At 42.2% G+C, this 17,243-nt stretch overlaps 1 protein-coding gene across 2 annotated transcripts; it reads left to right on the forward strand.

Moving 5' to 3' along the window:
• The first annotated feature begins 6,948 nt into the window (after nt 1-6,948).
• sgsm3 (small G protein signaling modulator 3) lies at nt 6,949-17,041 on the forward strand. Of its 2 annotated transcripts, none has more exons than XM_084036537.1 (21): nt 6,949-7,102; nt 9,964-10,053; nt 10,346-10,431; nt 10,735-10,798; nt 11,082-11,293; nt 11,505-11,612; nt 11,829-11,972; nt 12,127-12,322; nt 12,427-12,572; nt 12,730-12,963; nt 13,065-13,247; nt 13,424-13,579; nt 13,674-13,728; nt 13,828-13,877; nt 14,054-14,206; nt 14,294-14,364; nt 15,024-15,072; nt 15,207-15,292; nt 15,375-15,497; nt 15,584-15,644; nt 16,146-17,041. In XM_084036537.1, exons 2-21 carry the CDS (start codon nt 10,047-10,049, stop codon nt 16,227-16,229), a joined length of 2,268 nt encoding a protein of 755 aa, XP_083892663.1. In that variant the 5' UTR covers nt 6,949-7,102; nt 9,964-10,046; the 3' UTR covers nt 16,230-17,041. The 2 variants fall into 2 exon arrangements, with proteins under 2 accessions (XP_083892663.1, XP_083892664.1); XM_084036538.1 differs by lacking the exon at nt 6,949-7,102 and adding an exon at nt 7,650-7,665.
• The last annotated feature ends 202 nt before the right edge of the window (nt 17,042-17,243 follow it).

Genomic DNA, 17,243 nt, shown 5'->3' on the forward strand with positions numbered 1-17,243 from the left:
GTCACCAAATCGAGCTAGAAGTCGCCACCTCGACAACACTGACAGCCCGGCGCTTCAGGCCTCCCTCCAAATTGACAGCTGACACTGAAACCAGTTTCTTTTTTCTTTCTTTCTTTCAAAACATTTTATTTATTGATCGCTGTCGGGATGAAAAGTCAATTTCAACAAGTATAACTCGTAGAATGTTTCTGCTGACCTCCAGCGGTGTGACATCTCCCCTCGTGGCAGTGAGGTGGAGGTTTACTCCGGTACGCGTCACTACGGTTACGGGCTGAATCACAATTGAAAATCCAGTAGCTCTTGCCAAGTGAAATATTGCCTTTCAGCCCTGGCATTAAGTAACTCTGCCTGAAATCATGATTCAATACGGAGAAAGCTTTGGAATAAATGAGTGTGCAGACAAGTTCTTGGTTTAAAAGAAGCTCCTGTTAATGTGATTTTTGACTGAGTAGACACTTGGTTCCCTGCACCGCCGACGGCAGCTGTTGTGTTGCACTCTCACTTGTTCTTTCCCTGTTTTTGTTTATTTGTTCGGTTTTTCCCTCCGGTTACATCAACGTGGAGGCAGCTTTGCGGTCCCTGTTTTTCCCTGCATGTCCACGCCCTCAAGCAACACACGTTTGTGCGAACCAGTCAGAGAATGAAATCTCCAGGTGTTCAATTGTGTCTGTTTTTTGGTGCACGGCTGTACGATTCCATCTCCAGTATGGAGTTATTGTAAATTTGGAGGCATTAGCGTTGCTTGTTGGGTTCAGATGCCCACCGGGATGTGTTTATGCAAAACAGGTTGGGATGCAGTCTCACTGGTAACACTCGAGTCCCTGCTTGCATCCAGATTGCATTTTAACCCAATCTTAGGGAGCACAGTTTTAGTCTCTTGGCTTCTTTTTGATGATGTTAGTGTTGTTCTTCTTTACGCTGCTGGTGTTTAATTTCCATAACACACAGCTGTGATCTATGAGCTGCTGATGGTGCTTTGTAGTCACACGGGCTGTTGAGGGATTGTGTGATCTTTTATCGAGGCGACGGAAGAGAAAGGTTGAGTGTCTTTATTTACTGGAAGCCGTAAACCTTGACCCCCGTACTCCCCCTCACTCCCACCACCACATATGCATCACCATGACCTCTCATCTTAGGGATCTACACGGGAACACGCAAACGACACCGCTTACATCTCACACCTTCTTTCATTTCTTTTTAAATACACATAAACACAGAGTGTTGACAGAACGTAAACAGCACTGTGTCTTTCAGACGATGTGTATCTGGGCTACAGCGACCCAATTCATTCCTATTATCAGCCATTACCATCACCTCCTGCTCCTGATTTCTATCTGCGCTATCAGACACGATACTTACTACCGCTAATGGGATGACCAGTCACATTCCCAGCACCTATCCCTGTCTATTAATTAAACAATTAGTTGCAGCAAGAGGTGGAAAGGCTGGGTGACAGTGCTGTTTGAATGGGAAATAGTGTCCCTTTTGAGGACTGGATTATTTTAAAGTGTAAGGACATTTCAGCTGTGCATTTCATCCATCCTAAGGATATAGGAGCAGGGATTGAACCCCCAACCCTGTGCTCTATTCCCTGCGCCAGGTACAACCGTAATGCCTATAATCATGCAAATAAATAATAAGTGAATAACTTTTAACGAAAGAGATGGATATTCATGATATTAGTGAAACGCTCTCTTACACTTCACAATATTACATGCATGAAAATCAATGGAATTGTCTTTTTTTTATACATGAATGTTATTCAATCAGGTTTTCACTCATCTCAAGTCAATAAATATGATATTTATTTGGTGCTTGATGCAACTATTGGCAACATCAGACATCATTCCGAGTCATCTCAGAGCTGCTCAGGTCGACTGGGTCCCCGAGAGAGTGTGCTAAAGGGAAGGAAGGAAGAAAATATTACATTATATTATATTAGTACACCCTCCTACTTACAGTATGTCAATAAAAGGTAAAACCTGCATGTGAATTATTTTCGTTGAGACACCAGCAGCAAACACTATGACAAAAGAGTGTCTGTTGTTTACAGCTGCATCACCACACACACACACACACACACACACACACACACACAGAGGTGTCCATTTAGTAATCTAACATAAAACAACTTTATTGACCGATAGTGGTTCCACGATCGCCCTGCTTTTTACCCATTAGGGCTTCATATCAAGCTCGTGGTGCCGACTGAATGTGTGATTAATGTCATCGTTGTTGAGGCAGAAGAGCCCCATTTGTACTCGTTATTATTATAACTGTGATATAAGTCAGCATATGGATCAAGGGCACACTGCTGTTTTATCCTCTTAGCCAGCACTTAGTGACTAATACAGATCACAAAGACGTGCACTCACACACATGTGTAGACATAAGTCATGAGCTCTAGTCCACCCTTGTTCTTTTCCCCAGAGACCTTTACTGTCCCGTCAGTCAGTTCCTTTCTCTTCTTTTGTTCCTTTCTTTAACGGAGACTAATGGGAGACATAAAGACAAGCTACATTTCAATCCATCTCAATACATGACTTAATCAACATACACATGTTTCTGCTTGTTGCTGTTTCAGTAAGAGCAGCAGGAAAGATGTAAAAACAACAAACAAAACCACCCCTTTCAAGGGAAAATACTTCACAGATGCTTAAATAAACATGCAGTGTGTGAAATATAAATGCGACGATTAAAACAACACATCTACGTGGAGTTTCCCATGATGCCGATATCACAGAGTAATAATTGTGGGCTGTGTGCATGACAATTCCCTAAAGCCAATATGCAACATTATCCTCTGCTGTGATCCTGGTGTACAATGAGCTGAGGAGGACTCCCGCACCCACAAAACCAGCTCAGCCCAGAACACATTATACCCGTACTTGAGTTCTTATTGCATTCTCAATCCACCACCACATAAATGCGCAGCATGAAAACAACATAATGACAAACAGCAGCAGGCGGGAATAAGCTCAAGAAGTAATTCATAATTATTGAGGAACATTGATTCCAACATTCATGGGGTTCCATATAGATGAAGATTTGCAAAATGTTATTGCTTACATTCATAGCAAGTTTGCACAATGAATATATTTATATATAAAAGTGTGTGTATACTCCTCTGCTAGTTGTGATCCCCCACTATTTTGTAGACATCAGTGTCGGCTTTAAATTAATCTGAACAGGTACAAGCCCAGACGCTGTAACGCTCCGAGCGAGGGGTTCAAGGGTTAACAATTATTACATTCACAGTCATAAATACACGTTAGGAGGGAGCAGGTCGGAGGGATTTATGTAGCCAGAACATCCATTCATCTGTCTATCGCTAAGGCGAACAATAACTGGCCTCCCACCCAATAAATGACCAAAGAACACGGACAGAATGAAGTGACATAATTGCTGTGCAAACAGCATATCTCTATTATTCAAGTAATTCTTGTGATAGAGAGCGTATTGTAGTTATTTTGTTATATTGAAGAAAACAAATTTCCTGTTAAGGTAATAGTCTTTGAGGTTATATTGGAGCACTTAAAGGCAGATGTTTTATTGCAGTGGTGCATTAATGCAGGTCCTTTATCTGGGGCAGTGGAAAGAGCATCTACAGATTCTTTATGATTAGTATCTCTTCCTCTTTGGCTCTACATTCTATATCTTACATTGTACATCCAGCTCTTATCTTCGCATTTATCACCACGCTCACCTCCTTTACGTCACATGAACCCCCACAGTGCATCAATGCATCATTTCCCCAAAGTCTTGACCTCACTAAATGATAAAACAAGCTAAGACGGAGAGAATGTAGGATTTGCATTAAATATATCATGAAACTCACCTGTCATTTTTTCTCTCTTTTGTCCCCCATGACCCAGAAGTGGAAAACAGGAAAGATAATATTTAAATATATTTTTCTTCATCCCATGTAGATCTTTTCTTGTCAGATTGGTAGCACGTGTAGAAAACATGTTTGCCCTCCTTTTTTTTCCTCTGCCCCACATGCACTCCCCCACATACAGTAGATTTGACACAGAACCATGAATACAAAGAGCAGCCATTCCCATCACAAGACCCAAGAGAAATCACTTGCCATTGCACTGCGTAGCCTCAGAGCCCCTGCCCTTTACCTCCAATCCCCCTCATCACAGGAGAGATCCTCTGAGACGGGGAGGGGGGACAGCTGCGTGAACGCCCAAGAGACGGAGCCTGACTTAGTCTGTCACGGCCTTATATATGCATAAATGATGTTAATGATCCTCGAAGCCGAGGCCACGCCATGCAGGTCGCACAAACCTGTGTGTTGCTTCTGGGGCGTCCTCTGTATTTCTGTATGACGGTGGAGACATGCAGACTTAAATCATGTTCGGCTCAGTGATTTCAATCTAGTCCAAATTGTTTCCACGTGAAAATGAGATTGTGATTTTATCATGCATTCTAGGAAAAACATAGGCCATCTACTCCATATGACATGGTAAAGAGAATGCATTCACATTAAAGACAATGCATGAACAGCGCTGGTTAACGTGGGCACACAAGCCTGTTTTCATACGCATCAAAGCATGCTTGCACGCATGCGCACATGTGGGCACCGACATACATTTACATTCCCTATAATCTACTCCGATGTGGCCCGGGTACAGGGTTAACGGCGCGCTGACTGACGTAATGTAACAGCGCTATCTTCTGTCCTGAAGAAAAACTGCAAGACTGCAGCAGATTGACTCCGTGTGAACAAGTGGTTTCTTTTTTTTCTTCTCTCGCCTATCTGATGGTAAGCTGCTGATTCACTTGGATCAATAATCTCTCTCATCTGATCCAATGAACCTGTCGATAACACTTGTGCACGTGTGCTTGTATCTGTGTGCGTGCAGGCTTTCTGAGCTGACTCAAAGCCACCCACATACTGTATGTGTGAGCCGGAGGTTCCTCTTGCTTCATATGAACAATATATCAGAAAAATGCCTCTTTCAGCCCACGTCTTCTCTCCTCCCTCTACTTTTCCACTCTGTTTATCACTGCTGTCTCTTTATTCCTCGTGCTCGCCCTTAATTTTCTAATTTTCTAACACCTTCGTGTTTGAATCTCTTGCAAATTTTTCTATATATATATATATATTTTTTTTTTCATTACTCACAATTCCCTTATCACATCTCTCTCTCCCCTCCCTCTCTCTCTCTCCCCCCCCCCCCCCCCCCCCCCCTTTGTTTCTCCAGCACTGTCTGTCTCCTCATTCCTCCCTTGGCATCTCCCTCCGCCTCCTTGCCTGCGTCTGACGTCATAGCAACCGCAGTGTAAGATCCAGGGCTTGCATGACAGTGCCCATCATTCCATCAATATGACTAAGACACCCAGACAGACGAGCACTAGAGGAGGTGGAGAAAGTGGGAAAGAGGTGGCAGAAAGGGACTGAGCCACACCCACATCACAGGGACATGTAGGGTGAACGCACCGTTGGGGCTATTTGGCCGGCATACTGCGGGCAAGGTCGGCTTTCGGCAGCGGCATTTTTAATGATGTGACTCACTCCGGAGTGGTGCAGCAAACTGAGCGTGGAAGCAACGCAAGAGGGTGGACAGAAGAGCGACATAGTGATGTGTCACAGGGCAGAGGCGGATGGGAAGGGGAAGGGTATATAAGAGATCTTAGAGAAAAGGACACACTTCACACTGCATACATGTGTCAGTGGTCAGAGGCGTAATGAGACTGCAGCATGTGGGAACTGAGATGAGCTGTGTAAGTGTATGGGTAAAAACAGAGTGAGACACGAAGTGATTTGCATATTAAAGAATTATTGAATCCTCAGTCAGGAGCTATGCAACACGTTCTTTGAGTCACACACACACACACACACACACAATGAAACATTTTTTAGAAGATATTAAGGCTCTCACTGTGCAAAATGTGCAGCTCCAGCATTAAAGTGACAGCTTCTGTCACACATGAATCATTTCATAGACACCAGAATAGCTGAACATTCGGTTCTAATGCCCATTTAGCCCAACTATCACTAACTTACTTGAGATAACACATTGCAGTGCCCCCGAAGGCAATTTAGACCGCAGGAGCTCACCAGACTTCAGTTAAAACATCTTATCTTAGGTGTGTGTTTGTGGGTGAGGGGATGGGTGGTTGTGTGGAGGTGAAAGAGTGTGTGTGGGCCTGTAATAATGAGATCATGAAATATGCTGTAAGGTCTGACTTTCAAGAGTTGAGCTTTAACAAATGCACCAATGTGTAGAAAGCTTGTGAACTCGTTGCACTAGAGACACCTTGTGGGGCATTTGTGTAAAAGCATTATGTTTCAAACTGATTTTAGAGGAAATGCAAATATGAAAAAAATAAGGTAATTAAAAAGGATGACCATCTGTCTTCATTATCTTGAGTAAAGTTTTAATAATACAAGCAAATGTTTTCATTTCTCTCATGTTTATCCAAAAACAACATTATCATTTAATTCAATAATATATTTTGTGTATAGTTCCCTGCTCAAACTTAGGGCTAAGAAAATAAATTATGACATTTTATATATATATAATCTTATAGGCCTACTATTAGACTGACTAGTCCTATGTCCTTTGTTCCTTTTTATTGACTAATTTACTTTATACACATCTTAAAATGCATGTTTCAAAAGGTTTAACATTTAAATTATCATTCAAAATAACACATAGCTTACCCAAACAACACAATCCATGTAATACTAATGTTGTGGGTCCATGGTGACTGAAGCTCACTATGATTGGTAGGCTGCTCTCGTGAATCGTGACTGGCTCAGGTTTGCGCTGGAATGAATGAGAAAAACTATTGAATGAATGAAGCAAACATAACGTCGTGTGCCTACGTCATCGATTCCCCCCGCGGAAGGATATTTATCAGTGAGAGGTGTAGTTCCGGGATCTCGGAACTACTTCTCGGGATAGACAGGGAAAAAACCTGCACGGGCGTAAGGATACAGCGGAGCTACGCGTCGCTACGTCGCTAGCAGGTGCACTACGAAGGGGAAATCAGCAATGCGAGACGAATGATGGCATAGCATATGTCGTGTCCCCTCTTTCCAACGACAGAAACCACAACGTTACGCTTTCACTAGAATAATGCCACGGTAAGTTATGCTAGCAGGCTAATTGTCCACCCATGTATGCAACGGTAACTGTTAGCTAAAAGCGAAGGGTAGCATGTTTTGCTAACAGCTGACAACATCACATTGGTCTCTGAGACGTATATTTAAAGTTTTATCAACCAGTAAGTGTGGCGTATTATCGTATCATTTTCTGTGACTAGAATTTGTGAATGTAGCCGCTCAAATGTGTTGTTGAAAATGTAAGTGTCTCTCATTTAATAGTCTTGACTACATTTGACGTCAGCTGGGGGAGTGACGTAAGTTGACGTTAATTCAGCGAGCTTTATTGAACATCACGATGTGTGTGGGTCCAATGAACATCCAACGTTAGCTAGTCAGCATTTGCATTTGACAGATGCTGCACTTTACATTAAAACTGTCTTTATCTTGCGCGATGACGTGTTGCTATGACGTGTGTATAAGCACGAAACGACCCATTGCAGATAAGTGCTTTGCTGCTAAATGGCATCTATGGCCAGTGCGAATAAAGCTGAGGTTGTGTCTCTTTGGACAGCTCGGCTTTAAACTAGACGGATCAAGAGCTGGTAAGTTGTTGTAAAGCCCCTTTCCCCTGTAGAATGGTTTTCCTGCCTCTAACCCCCCAGAAAGCATCTGGAGGGGCTTTTTCCAGTATCTTTTTATTTCGCTGCTCTTGAGAAAGCACCATTCCAGTTTACCACCATGTCACATGTGTAACTGAGTGTAGATGATACATTGCTGTGTGTGAATCTGTTACAGACGGGAAGGTACTGTCTGCCAAAGAGTATAAAGGACCGTCTACCATTATTCAGCACAAGCTGGTAATTCTACATGGCTGTTTAGGTGGGCGTATTCACGAGAGGGGGGAGCATGAGTCACTATTGTTGTGGTTACTGTCTGAGGAACACAGCCTCTGTTATCAAGGTAAAAAAATACTCACACTTTCCCTGTCCGTGCAGCAGGATGTTACTCTTTGTTTTACTTGTAGCAGGGTGTTGACCACTAAGTGCAAATACAAGTGAGCACAGCCACACCTCAACAATGGGGAAAAGATCTTCTCTTGTTCAGAGGAAGATAAAAAGTCACCAAAAGCGGTTTGGTTTCTGGGAGTTTCATCTAATATGTATGGGGGTGACTGATGTGTATATATACTGTGAGATCGAATAAATGAATAACTCATCAGATTTTGCAGTCTTTAGTGGTTGTTGTCTCTTCAGTATCTTTAGTTGTATTTGGCCATTGTTGGGAATGTTGTTAATCAACAAGTATATCTGCTTTATGGCAATATTGGATTTGTATGTTGTTGTTTTTTTCTTTTTGACAATAACCCTACTGATACTGGACTTTTTGAGGTCACTACTATTATTATTAGAATTTGATATTCAGTTTAATATACAGCAGGTATACTTTCAGATCAGAAAAGAAATGGCATTTTTATTTGGAAAAAACTCAAACGATGAATTTACCATCGAAATAGTTGCTGATTTACGTTGATTTAATAATTGATGAATGAACTGATTATTTAAAGTGTAACTTTTGCGACCATATGCAGCAGATTTCTGCAGTTGTATTGTCAATATGCGCAACAGTTTCTCAGAAGGGGCTCAGTTGGTGGTTGTTGGTTTTCTTGGCAGGTGAGTGAACTGTTTGTGTTTTTGTAAGGGAGTCTCTCCAAAATCCCAGCAGTCCCCTGAGCTGCACACACAGCTAGCCTGCAAGTACTTGGCCATCCTCCAAACCTCAAATTGATTTCTCATCTCTCTTAAGTCCTAAATCCCTCTTCAGATGCTGCAAGCCTGCTGCTGGAATGAATCATTTTGGCAGGGTGTGCATGCTGGTGAGCCTATTTGCAGGTTACGGTTGTTGTGCTGTTATGTCTGCTCGTGTGTGCTTCATCAGAGCTTACAAATAGTGTCACCTGTCAGGATACTTAACATGAACATTAAAGTAAGATGTGATGACCTTTTTTTTTTTATTAGCATTCAAATCCCTCTCCCCTTACTTAATGGATTGACGTCTTATAGTAGTTAATTGGTATAAAATATCAAATAATCAGGGGATTTGTGATGAATCTGCTCAAAATTAATTATAACAGCGGCACATTCATTGTGGGTATTTTTTATAAAAAATTATGTGGCTGACTGTTTTGAAACATGTTCATGCAACACGTTCACAATGCTACAGTTTTATGAAGTGGTCGTTCAAGTGTATAATAGCCTACTATTTAGCCCTCATAGGTTTAATGAGCAATAAAAGTTGTCATGATCTATGTGTTGGACCATAGAGCCAACAGTTGTGATGCATAATACCTTCTCAACAACAAATAAGATAAAGTCCTCATAAAGAAAACGGTTAATTAGTGAGGGGACATCTCTCTCCTAGGATTCTCACAATGTTTATTCATTTTGCCCCAGGATTTTAACAGTTTAAAAACAGAGCCTGAACACACAGATACATCTTAGTGTGGTAATTAGCCTCTAGTTAATACAGCAGTCATATGGCCACGAGGAGAGAGACAACAATGTCCCTCTTTGTCTCTCTATCTCTATATCCGCTCTCACTTTATTGTGTTGAGCCTCTGAATATCTCCCATCAGTGATTCTGTGAAGAAGGAACATTGTTTTGTTACTGGATGGTTGGACTCGAGATTGGACTCATTGTGAAGGTATTTTAAAAATGGCAAGGAGGCAGGTTTTGAGAAGATGCACTGTAATAACTTGAAATTAAATGCAAGGAAAAGTAGATGAGGTGCAAAAAGATGACTTTAACAGAGAGATTTTCATATGCCAGCTAACCACATGTCATAATTTGATTTCAGCTACTGCAGCCACCAACCGTTTCTCTTTCTCTGTCGTTTTTTATAGAGTGGGTGCTATCTTCTGACCTCCTTCCTCTAGAGTGACTGCGGTATTTTCATATAGAAGCTATTCACTCTACTAGCAACAATATGTCAGGTAAATATTTCTATGAATTTGGGTTAAAAAACTTGAAGGTTTTGGCTTCTGTAAATGTTTTTCTGGTTATCTGAAAGACTTTCATGTTGATACAGATGCACTGATCTGACTTGACACTGATCAGCAATAATCATTATTTGATTGAATGAATGCCTTACCCTTTATTTCATATTTTGATCAATTATTTTCTGTTTCAACCTGCTTTGTTTTTCTCTAAACTCCCTTAGAATATTTATTTATTTATTTTCTGTTTCAGAACCATTTCTAATTCATGAACCTGTCTCTGTTTTAGGTACCTATACACCAGCCCCTGGTGGGCCGTTCTCCGCCCTCACTCCGAGCATGTGGCCCCAGGACATTTTGGCCAAGTACCATCAAGTGAGGACGTGACCTCATATTTTATTTATATGTAGCTTCATGAGCATTTGTGCCATTAAACAGAAAATGAACGAGTGTGTGACGAGAGTAGAAAAGTAAAAACCTAAAAGCTAGGACACATCTGCACAGCGTGACAGAATATGAAGAAAAAATGCTTAATCCTCATGTGACATTGGCACATGATCTGATGTTGACTAATGATTAATATGCTCAGAATAGCTGCTGTGGCCATCTTCATCTTTTACAGTTGCCTTTCCTGTTTCATCTCCTAATGACATGCATGCTATTTGTTTGTCTCTAAAGAAGGAACCTTCAGAACAGCCCGAACTCCAATATGATGAGTTTGGCTTCAAAATGGACACTGAAGGTAATGTATTCACTCACATTGACACATGCATGCCTTCTGGTAAAAGTCCTGAATCCCAGTCAAACAACACAAGAGGCCATTTTCATATCTGGGCACAGTGGCTACATTATGTACACAAATTAAGTGCATGTGATCTCAAAGTTATGACTGTGTCTTTTCAATTCTTGCCTGATGGGTGAATATATTTTTTATGACTTTAGACTGTAGTTGTTCAAGGTCTGTACTAGAGAAATATTGTGATTACAAACGCTACTAAGCCTAATATATAACTCTGCTCATTCAGATGGTGGGAAGCCCAGGTCCTGGCTGGGCTCTGAAGGTTCCCCCCAGCGTGAAGACCCCCAGCAGCGATTGCGCTGGCAAGCCCACCTAGAGTTCACCCACAACCACACGGTGGGTGACCTGACCTGGGAGCTCATCGATCCCGTCCTCCAGCGCTCTGAGCGCTTGCGTACCCTGGTGCTCGGTGGCATACCGCACAGCATGAGGCCACAAGTAAGTAGACCTGCTCAGCATGGGGGGACTATTTATGTCATTGATGAGAAGTGCTATACATTGGGCTAAAATACTGCCAGTCATTTTTTGATGTAAATTAATAAAAGTTAAACTCATTGTCACAAGAATGCTACAGTTGCCCCTGAGGTTTTGCTTATTAGTAACCCCTAAAGTCACAAAACAGTGCTCTTAAAGGTGTTTTTTCCGTTAGCTGTGGATGCGTCTGGCTGGAGCGCTGCAGAAGAAGAGGACCTCTGAGATCTCTTACAGAGAAATCATTAAGAACAGTTCCAATGACGACACCAGCTCAGCTAAACAGGTAAAACCACATAGTAGCATAGAAGTACATGAGAATGTGTCTAAATAGTTGATTGATTAATTAGTAACAACAATTTAAATGGAATCAAATCATCTTTATTGTCAAACACTGAATCACGCAGCTATTGATCTACTGTCAAATACCTATAGAGTGGTATTTATTTATGTATTTTTTCAATTTGATGTGATTGTTCCTTTGTTCTTCTCTGTCCCTCAGATAGAGAAGGATCTGTTACGGACTATGCCAACCAACGCGTGTTTCTGCAGTCTGACCAGTGTTGGAGTGCCGAGGCTGAGACGGGTGCTGAGAGGCCTGGCCTGGCTCTACCCAGACATTGGGTATTGTCAGGGCACTGGCATGGTGAGAACACTTGTAATCACTCAACACTTCTATTAATGCACACACACTTGTAGTCGCACCTTCATCACATTGGTACAAACAGTACTTTCCTTTTCCATCTTCACGGCTCCCTTTTCATTTTGTCTTCCCTATCCTTATGTCTCGATCTCTCCAGGTGGTTTCCTGTCTGCTGCTCTTTCTTGAGGAGGAGGATGTGCTATGGATGATGTGTGCCCTGATCGAAGACCTCCTTCCTCCATCCTACTTCTCTTCCACTCTGCTGGGCGTCCAAACGGACCAAAGGGTTCTCCGCCAGCTCATCGTTCAGTACCTGCCAGCCCTCGACCGTCTCCTGCAGGAGCATGACATAGGTACGGCTGGGTATTAGGAAAGATGGTGGGAGTGTGGTTGATTAAAAAATGGATTGTGTGAAATAGAGATAAAGAATGAAACCCATTCCTCCTCATACGTCCAGAGCTGTCGCTGATCACGCTGCATTGGTTCCTGACATCCTTTGCCAGTGTGGTGGACATCCGTCTGGTCCTTCGGATCTGGGACCTGCTCTTCTACCAGGGCTCACTGGTGCTCTTTCAGGTCACACTGGGCATGCTCAAAATCAAGGTATTTGCACTACACCACCCTGATACACTATACTTTATGCTGAGATGCTTTATTTTATTGATTGTTAATTTTATTTAAGTTTTGACCAGCTACAAAAACTGTTTTGATCTTGGTTTGATCTGTATTGAGCCTTGTCAAATTTACTCCCCGCCTCCAGGAGGAGGAGCTTGTGTCCTCGGAGAACTCTGCATCCATTTTTAATACTTTGTCGGACTTGCCAAGCCAGCTGCGAGATGGGCCTGCAGTTCTCGGGGAGGCGATGAGGCTAGCAGGGACGCTATCCCAAGAAACACTGGAAGCCCACCGGCACAAGCACCTAGCCTACATCCTAAATGAACAGGCGCAGCTCAATAATGGCAACACAACCGCACTCAACACAAATCTCAACAAGGTCAGTCGTTGGTCTGAAATATCCCTTATTATTGTCTTGAGATTAGTTTGTGGTTTTTAGTTTTTATTAAAAACTGTTGTGTCCTGCCTGTCTGTGTTCAGGTGGTGAGGAGACAGTCTCTGCGCAGGAAGTCCACCCTGAGCTCCCTGCTGTTTGGGGAGGATGAGGCAGAGGCTCTGAAATCCAAAAACATTAAGCAGACAGAGTTGGTGGCCGCCCTGCGAGAGGCCATAACTCACACTGCAGAGCACTTCCACTGTCTGGACCCGCGTCACTCCAGCACTGTGAGTTCACACACGGCAGCACAGGAAATACATATCAACCACAATGAGAGGAGCATTAAAGGAGGCCTCTCTTAATTTTATGGCAAAATGGTTTAGTCCTAAACTTACTATTGTTGCACCATCAATGGTAGCATTGTGACTTAGTTTGGAGCTGACGTTTCCCATCTCTCCTCCAGGACCTGACCCCCGACTACTCCATGGAGAGCCACCAGCGAGATCATGAAAACTTTCTTGTGGTGTCTCGCAACCGACGGAGACGAGCAAAGGCTTTGCTGGACTTTGAGCGTCATGACGACGATGAACTGGGCTTCAGGAAGAATGACATCATCACTGTGAGTCACACGTAAACATTGTTGTTTCCAGCCATGTACCTGTACATGTACACTGAATCTAATACAGGTGTGTTTTTCTTTGTCTCTGCTTCAGATCGTCTCACAGAAAGATGAACACTGTTGGGTTGGAGAGCTCAATGGCCTTAGAGGTGTGTGCTTTTTCTTGTGTATCAACAACAGCGCCATCTGGAAACGTTTTCTTTTTTTCCAGCTCATTTGACGTATATTTTCTGTGGCTTTTGTAACAGGTTGGTTTCCAGCTAAGTTTGTGGAGATCCTCGATGAAAGAAGTAAAGAGGTATGGAAGCTGTTAATTATACGCTTATTAAGATATAAGTGTTTCTATGCTGACTATCCTTTGAATGTTCAATCAATGTGATCAATCAGTTTTTACCTTCTTTGTTTCTTAACATTTCCCTTCCAGTGTCGTAAATATTAGTGTCCTAAACAGTGTTTTGCTCTGTCTGTCCCCAGTACTCATTAGCAGGTGATGATTCTGTGACGGAGGCAGTGACAGACCTGGCCAGGGGGACACTGTGTCCTGCCCTGAAGGCCATTTTTCAGCACGGTCTCAAGAAGCCATCTATCCTGGGAGGACCGTGTCATCCTTGGTTATTCATAGAAGAGGTAGGAGAGCGACATATTGCACATTGAGTTGCCGTATCAAACTCACCACAAGACTTAATCACTGATCGGCATCTTGTTTTCTCTCAGGCGGCCAGTAGAGAGGTGGAGAGAGACTTCAACTCTGTGTACTCCAGACTGGTGCTGTGTAAAACCTACAGGTAAAACCAAATGAAGACACAAACGTTCTGTTCACATAAAGAGGTTACATGCCTGTGAGGGATGATTTTCACATGTAGGTGTTTTGAGGAGCAGATCATCCAAACTTTGATTTGCAAGGGCCATTTGCATAGACTTGGTTCAAGATTAGTCTTGGCCTTAAATTGGTGTTGGGCTGTCAGGTTAGATGACTCTAATTAAGCCGTCTGTTGGATAAATATGAAGACTGACGATTGGCTAACTATTTCAACTGTTATTTAACATTGCTTTTAGCGAAATAAATCAATTGTTTCTACATGAGGCTTTGGGATTCTTGTACTTTATTCTTAAACTGTTGCTGAACATTTTTTAATTGTAAAAACATTGGATTCATACCTTTTTTTTTAATGCCTGGTGTCACTACTGCAGCCACTATTTGCCCCGATATTGTGTGGCAGGCAATCGAAGTCAGTCTGACATAGGTTACTCATCAGAAAGCTTTATGCAGCAGCTAAATAGCAAGCCTGACGTATGTGAGTTATATTTAACAAAGATTGGGTCTATTTGTATGCAACTGGCCTCTGGTTTAAAAAAACAAACGTTTTCCATCAGTAAGAAGTGAAATGCATTTTGGGAGTGGAATGAGGAATCCACGTTCAACTTGTTCTCTTCTGTTTACCAGGTTAGATGAAGATGGGAAAGTACTAACACCAGAGGAGCTGTTATACAGAGTAAGTAAGCATTTCCTTAACTAAATAAATGAACATACTGCATGCTTGTTTTACTGAGCTTAATGTGCACATCAGCGTGAGGCATAAAGTCAAATACTTTAGGAAGTGCATGAGCGCCATCTGTCTCTTTTCAGGCGGTGCAGTCAGTCAACATGAGCCACGACACAGCGCACGCTCAGATGGATGTCAAGTTTAGGTCTCTCGCCTGCGTTGGCCTAAAGTGAGTTGTGAAGACTGACACACACGTATTTAACACACACCCCTCAGACTGCCTGGTTCTTAACGTGCGTCTTCCCCACCAGTGAGCAGGTGCTGCACCTGTGGCTGGAGGTGTTGTGCTCCAGCATGGCTGCTGTAGAGAAATGGTATCATCCGTGGTCATTCCTGCGCAGTCCTGGATGGGTTCAGATCAAGTGTGAGCTCAGGTAAGAAACGCTTTATAACTACAGCATGTTTTCATTCTACCTAAGAGTTCGATAACAATCCCAGTCTACTGTTGCTGTCTCCCCAGGGTGCTATCAAAGTTTGCCTTCAGCCTCTCCCAAGATTGTGAGTTACCTGACAAGAAAGAGGTGAGCCAAGGAGATGACCAAGTCTTACTATTTATTCAAAGACAACAGCATTCATGGGAGAACAACTTTGACTGTATGCTCTTTCAGAAATCCACTATTCTGAAAGCTGAAGTTATGGATTTGCTGGTTCAGCATCACCTGTTTAGTTGGGACCTCTAGGTAACATGTTGAATATGAGGCTGTAGATGCGTTAGTATAGTTATTAGTTACTAGTTTACTTACCTGCTGATTTAAGACTTGTAACCGCTCGACTTTTGCCATGCGTCTTCTGCACCTTAACTTCTGTACCTTAGATAGGGTAAAGTCTCATAGCATCGCCTCACTTCAAAGTGAGTCTCTCCACTTAATCACCCATTATCAGTTCCCACTGTAAATCACTTCTGGACAGACTTCAATCAATGATTCTTTTCCATCCGCTGTCGAAAACTCTCACATTCTTTAATTTCTTTCTGGTGTATTTGTTGATTTTAAAAGCTCTCTGTGTTTCCTTTTTGCTTCCAGGAGAAGGAGCAGAGACCACTGAAAGAGGGAGTGCAGGATATGTTGGTGAAACATCATCTCTTCAGCTGGGACATTGATGGCTAGACACACACACAGCAAAACATGGCTGAATCCTACTCTGCCCTGCTGGTCTGTGTATATTTGATGTCTCTTTACCTGTTTCTTACATGTTGTCAAATATAAATTAGACACTGTTGTCCGCTACAGTAAGTGACTACTTCACAGACTCTATATCGAGTCACCTTTCAGCATCAAACAGAGGTCGACCAGTTGGTATGTGCTGAGGCGTGTGTGCATTAAGGTGCATACTTTATTTTAATTCAGACCCGGTGAAGGACTACATGGTGGAAACTATATGTAGTAGTAAAACACTGTAGTACAGAATTGTCTGTACCCGTGGGACTGGAGCACTCAGTGTGTCATAACTAAGTATTTCCTAAGTCCTCGCTGCTCTGGCCATTCAGCTAACTGAGTGAATGTTTTGTGCATGAGTACAGGCCGTAGAGTCCTTTCTCTACATCTGCTGTGTTTCTGTAAAGGGCAGCAGCTTCACCCCCGACAAACACTGGGCTGTTTAACATGGTCCTATAAGCCACATTGTCCTGTAGATTTCCAAATATTAAGACCAAACCAGAACATTCCTGAACATGGAGCTGTAAAGTTATAAATTATTTTTGAGAGAAATGCTACTAACCTCTATATCATGAATTCCATAAAAAATCTTTCATTCAGTACTAATGTTGCACATGCCAAATAAGCCTTTTTAAATTGTAATACATTGGGTATGTGTGCTACCTTTAGAAGTGGTAGTGAACAGTATGCACTTGTATGACAATGTAAATGAAGCAGATAAGTACTTTCTGTGTTACAATCTATAGTAAATAAATGTTGCATATCATTTGTAATGTTTTTGTACATAAAGTTGTGACTAAATGTGCTCTTCCAGGTTAAACCTGTACAACGTACGACTTTAGCATTCTTACTTGACATACGGATTTCCAAACTGACCTTTAGTTTTGACTTAAAGCTGCACATACATCAGAAAACAGGGCATTGTCTATTTATTTATTCCATTCTTGTTAATGGTAGAATGTAAGT

The sequence above is a fragment of the Eutrigla gurnardus genome (assembly GCF_963514095.1).
Source record: "Eutrigla gurnardus genome assembly, chromosome: 20".
NCBI classification, from domain to species: domain Eukaryota; kingdom Metazoa; phylum Chordata; class Actinopteri; order Perciformes; family Triglidae; genus Eutrigla; species Eutrigla gurnardus.

Excerpts from the sequence above, each read along its gene's own strand:
- sgsm3 (XM_084036537.1), top strand. Across the intron at positions 11,613-11,828 it reads ACACCAGCTCAGCTAAACAG|ATAGAGAAGGATCTGTTACG; the intron begins GTAAAACCACAT and ends TCTGTCCCTCAG. Across the intron at positions 14,207-14,293 it reads CTTGGTTATTCATAGAAGAG|GCGGCCAGTAGAGAGGTGGA; the intron begins GTAGGAGAGCGA and ends GTTTTCTCTCAG.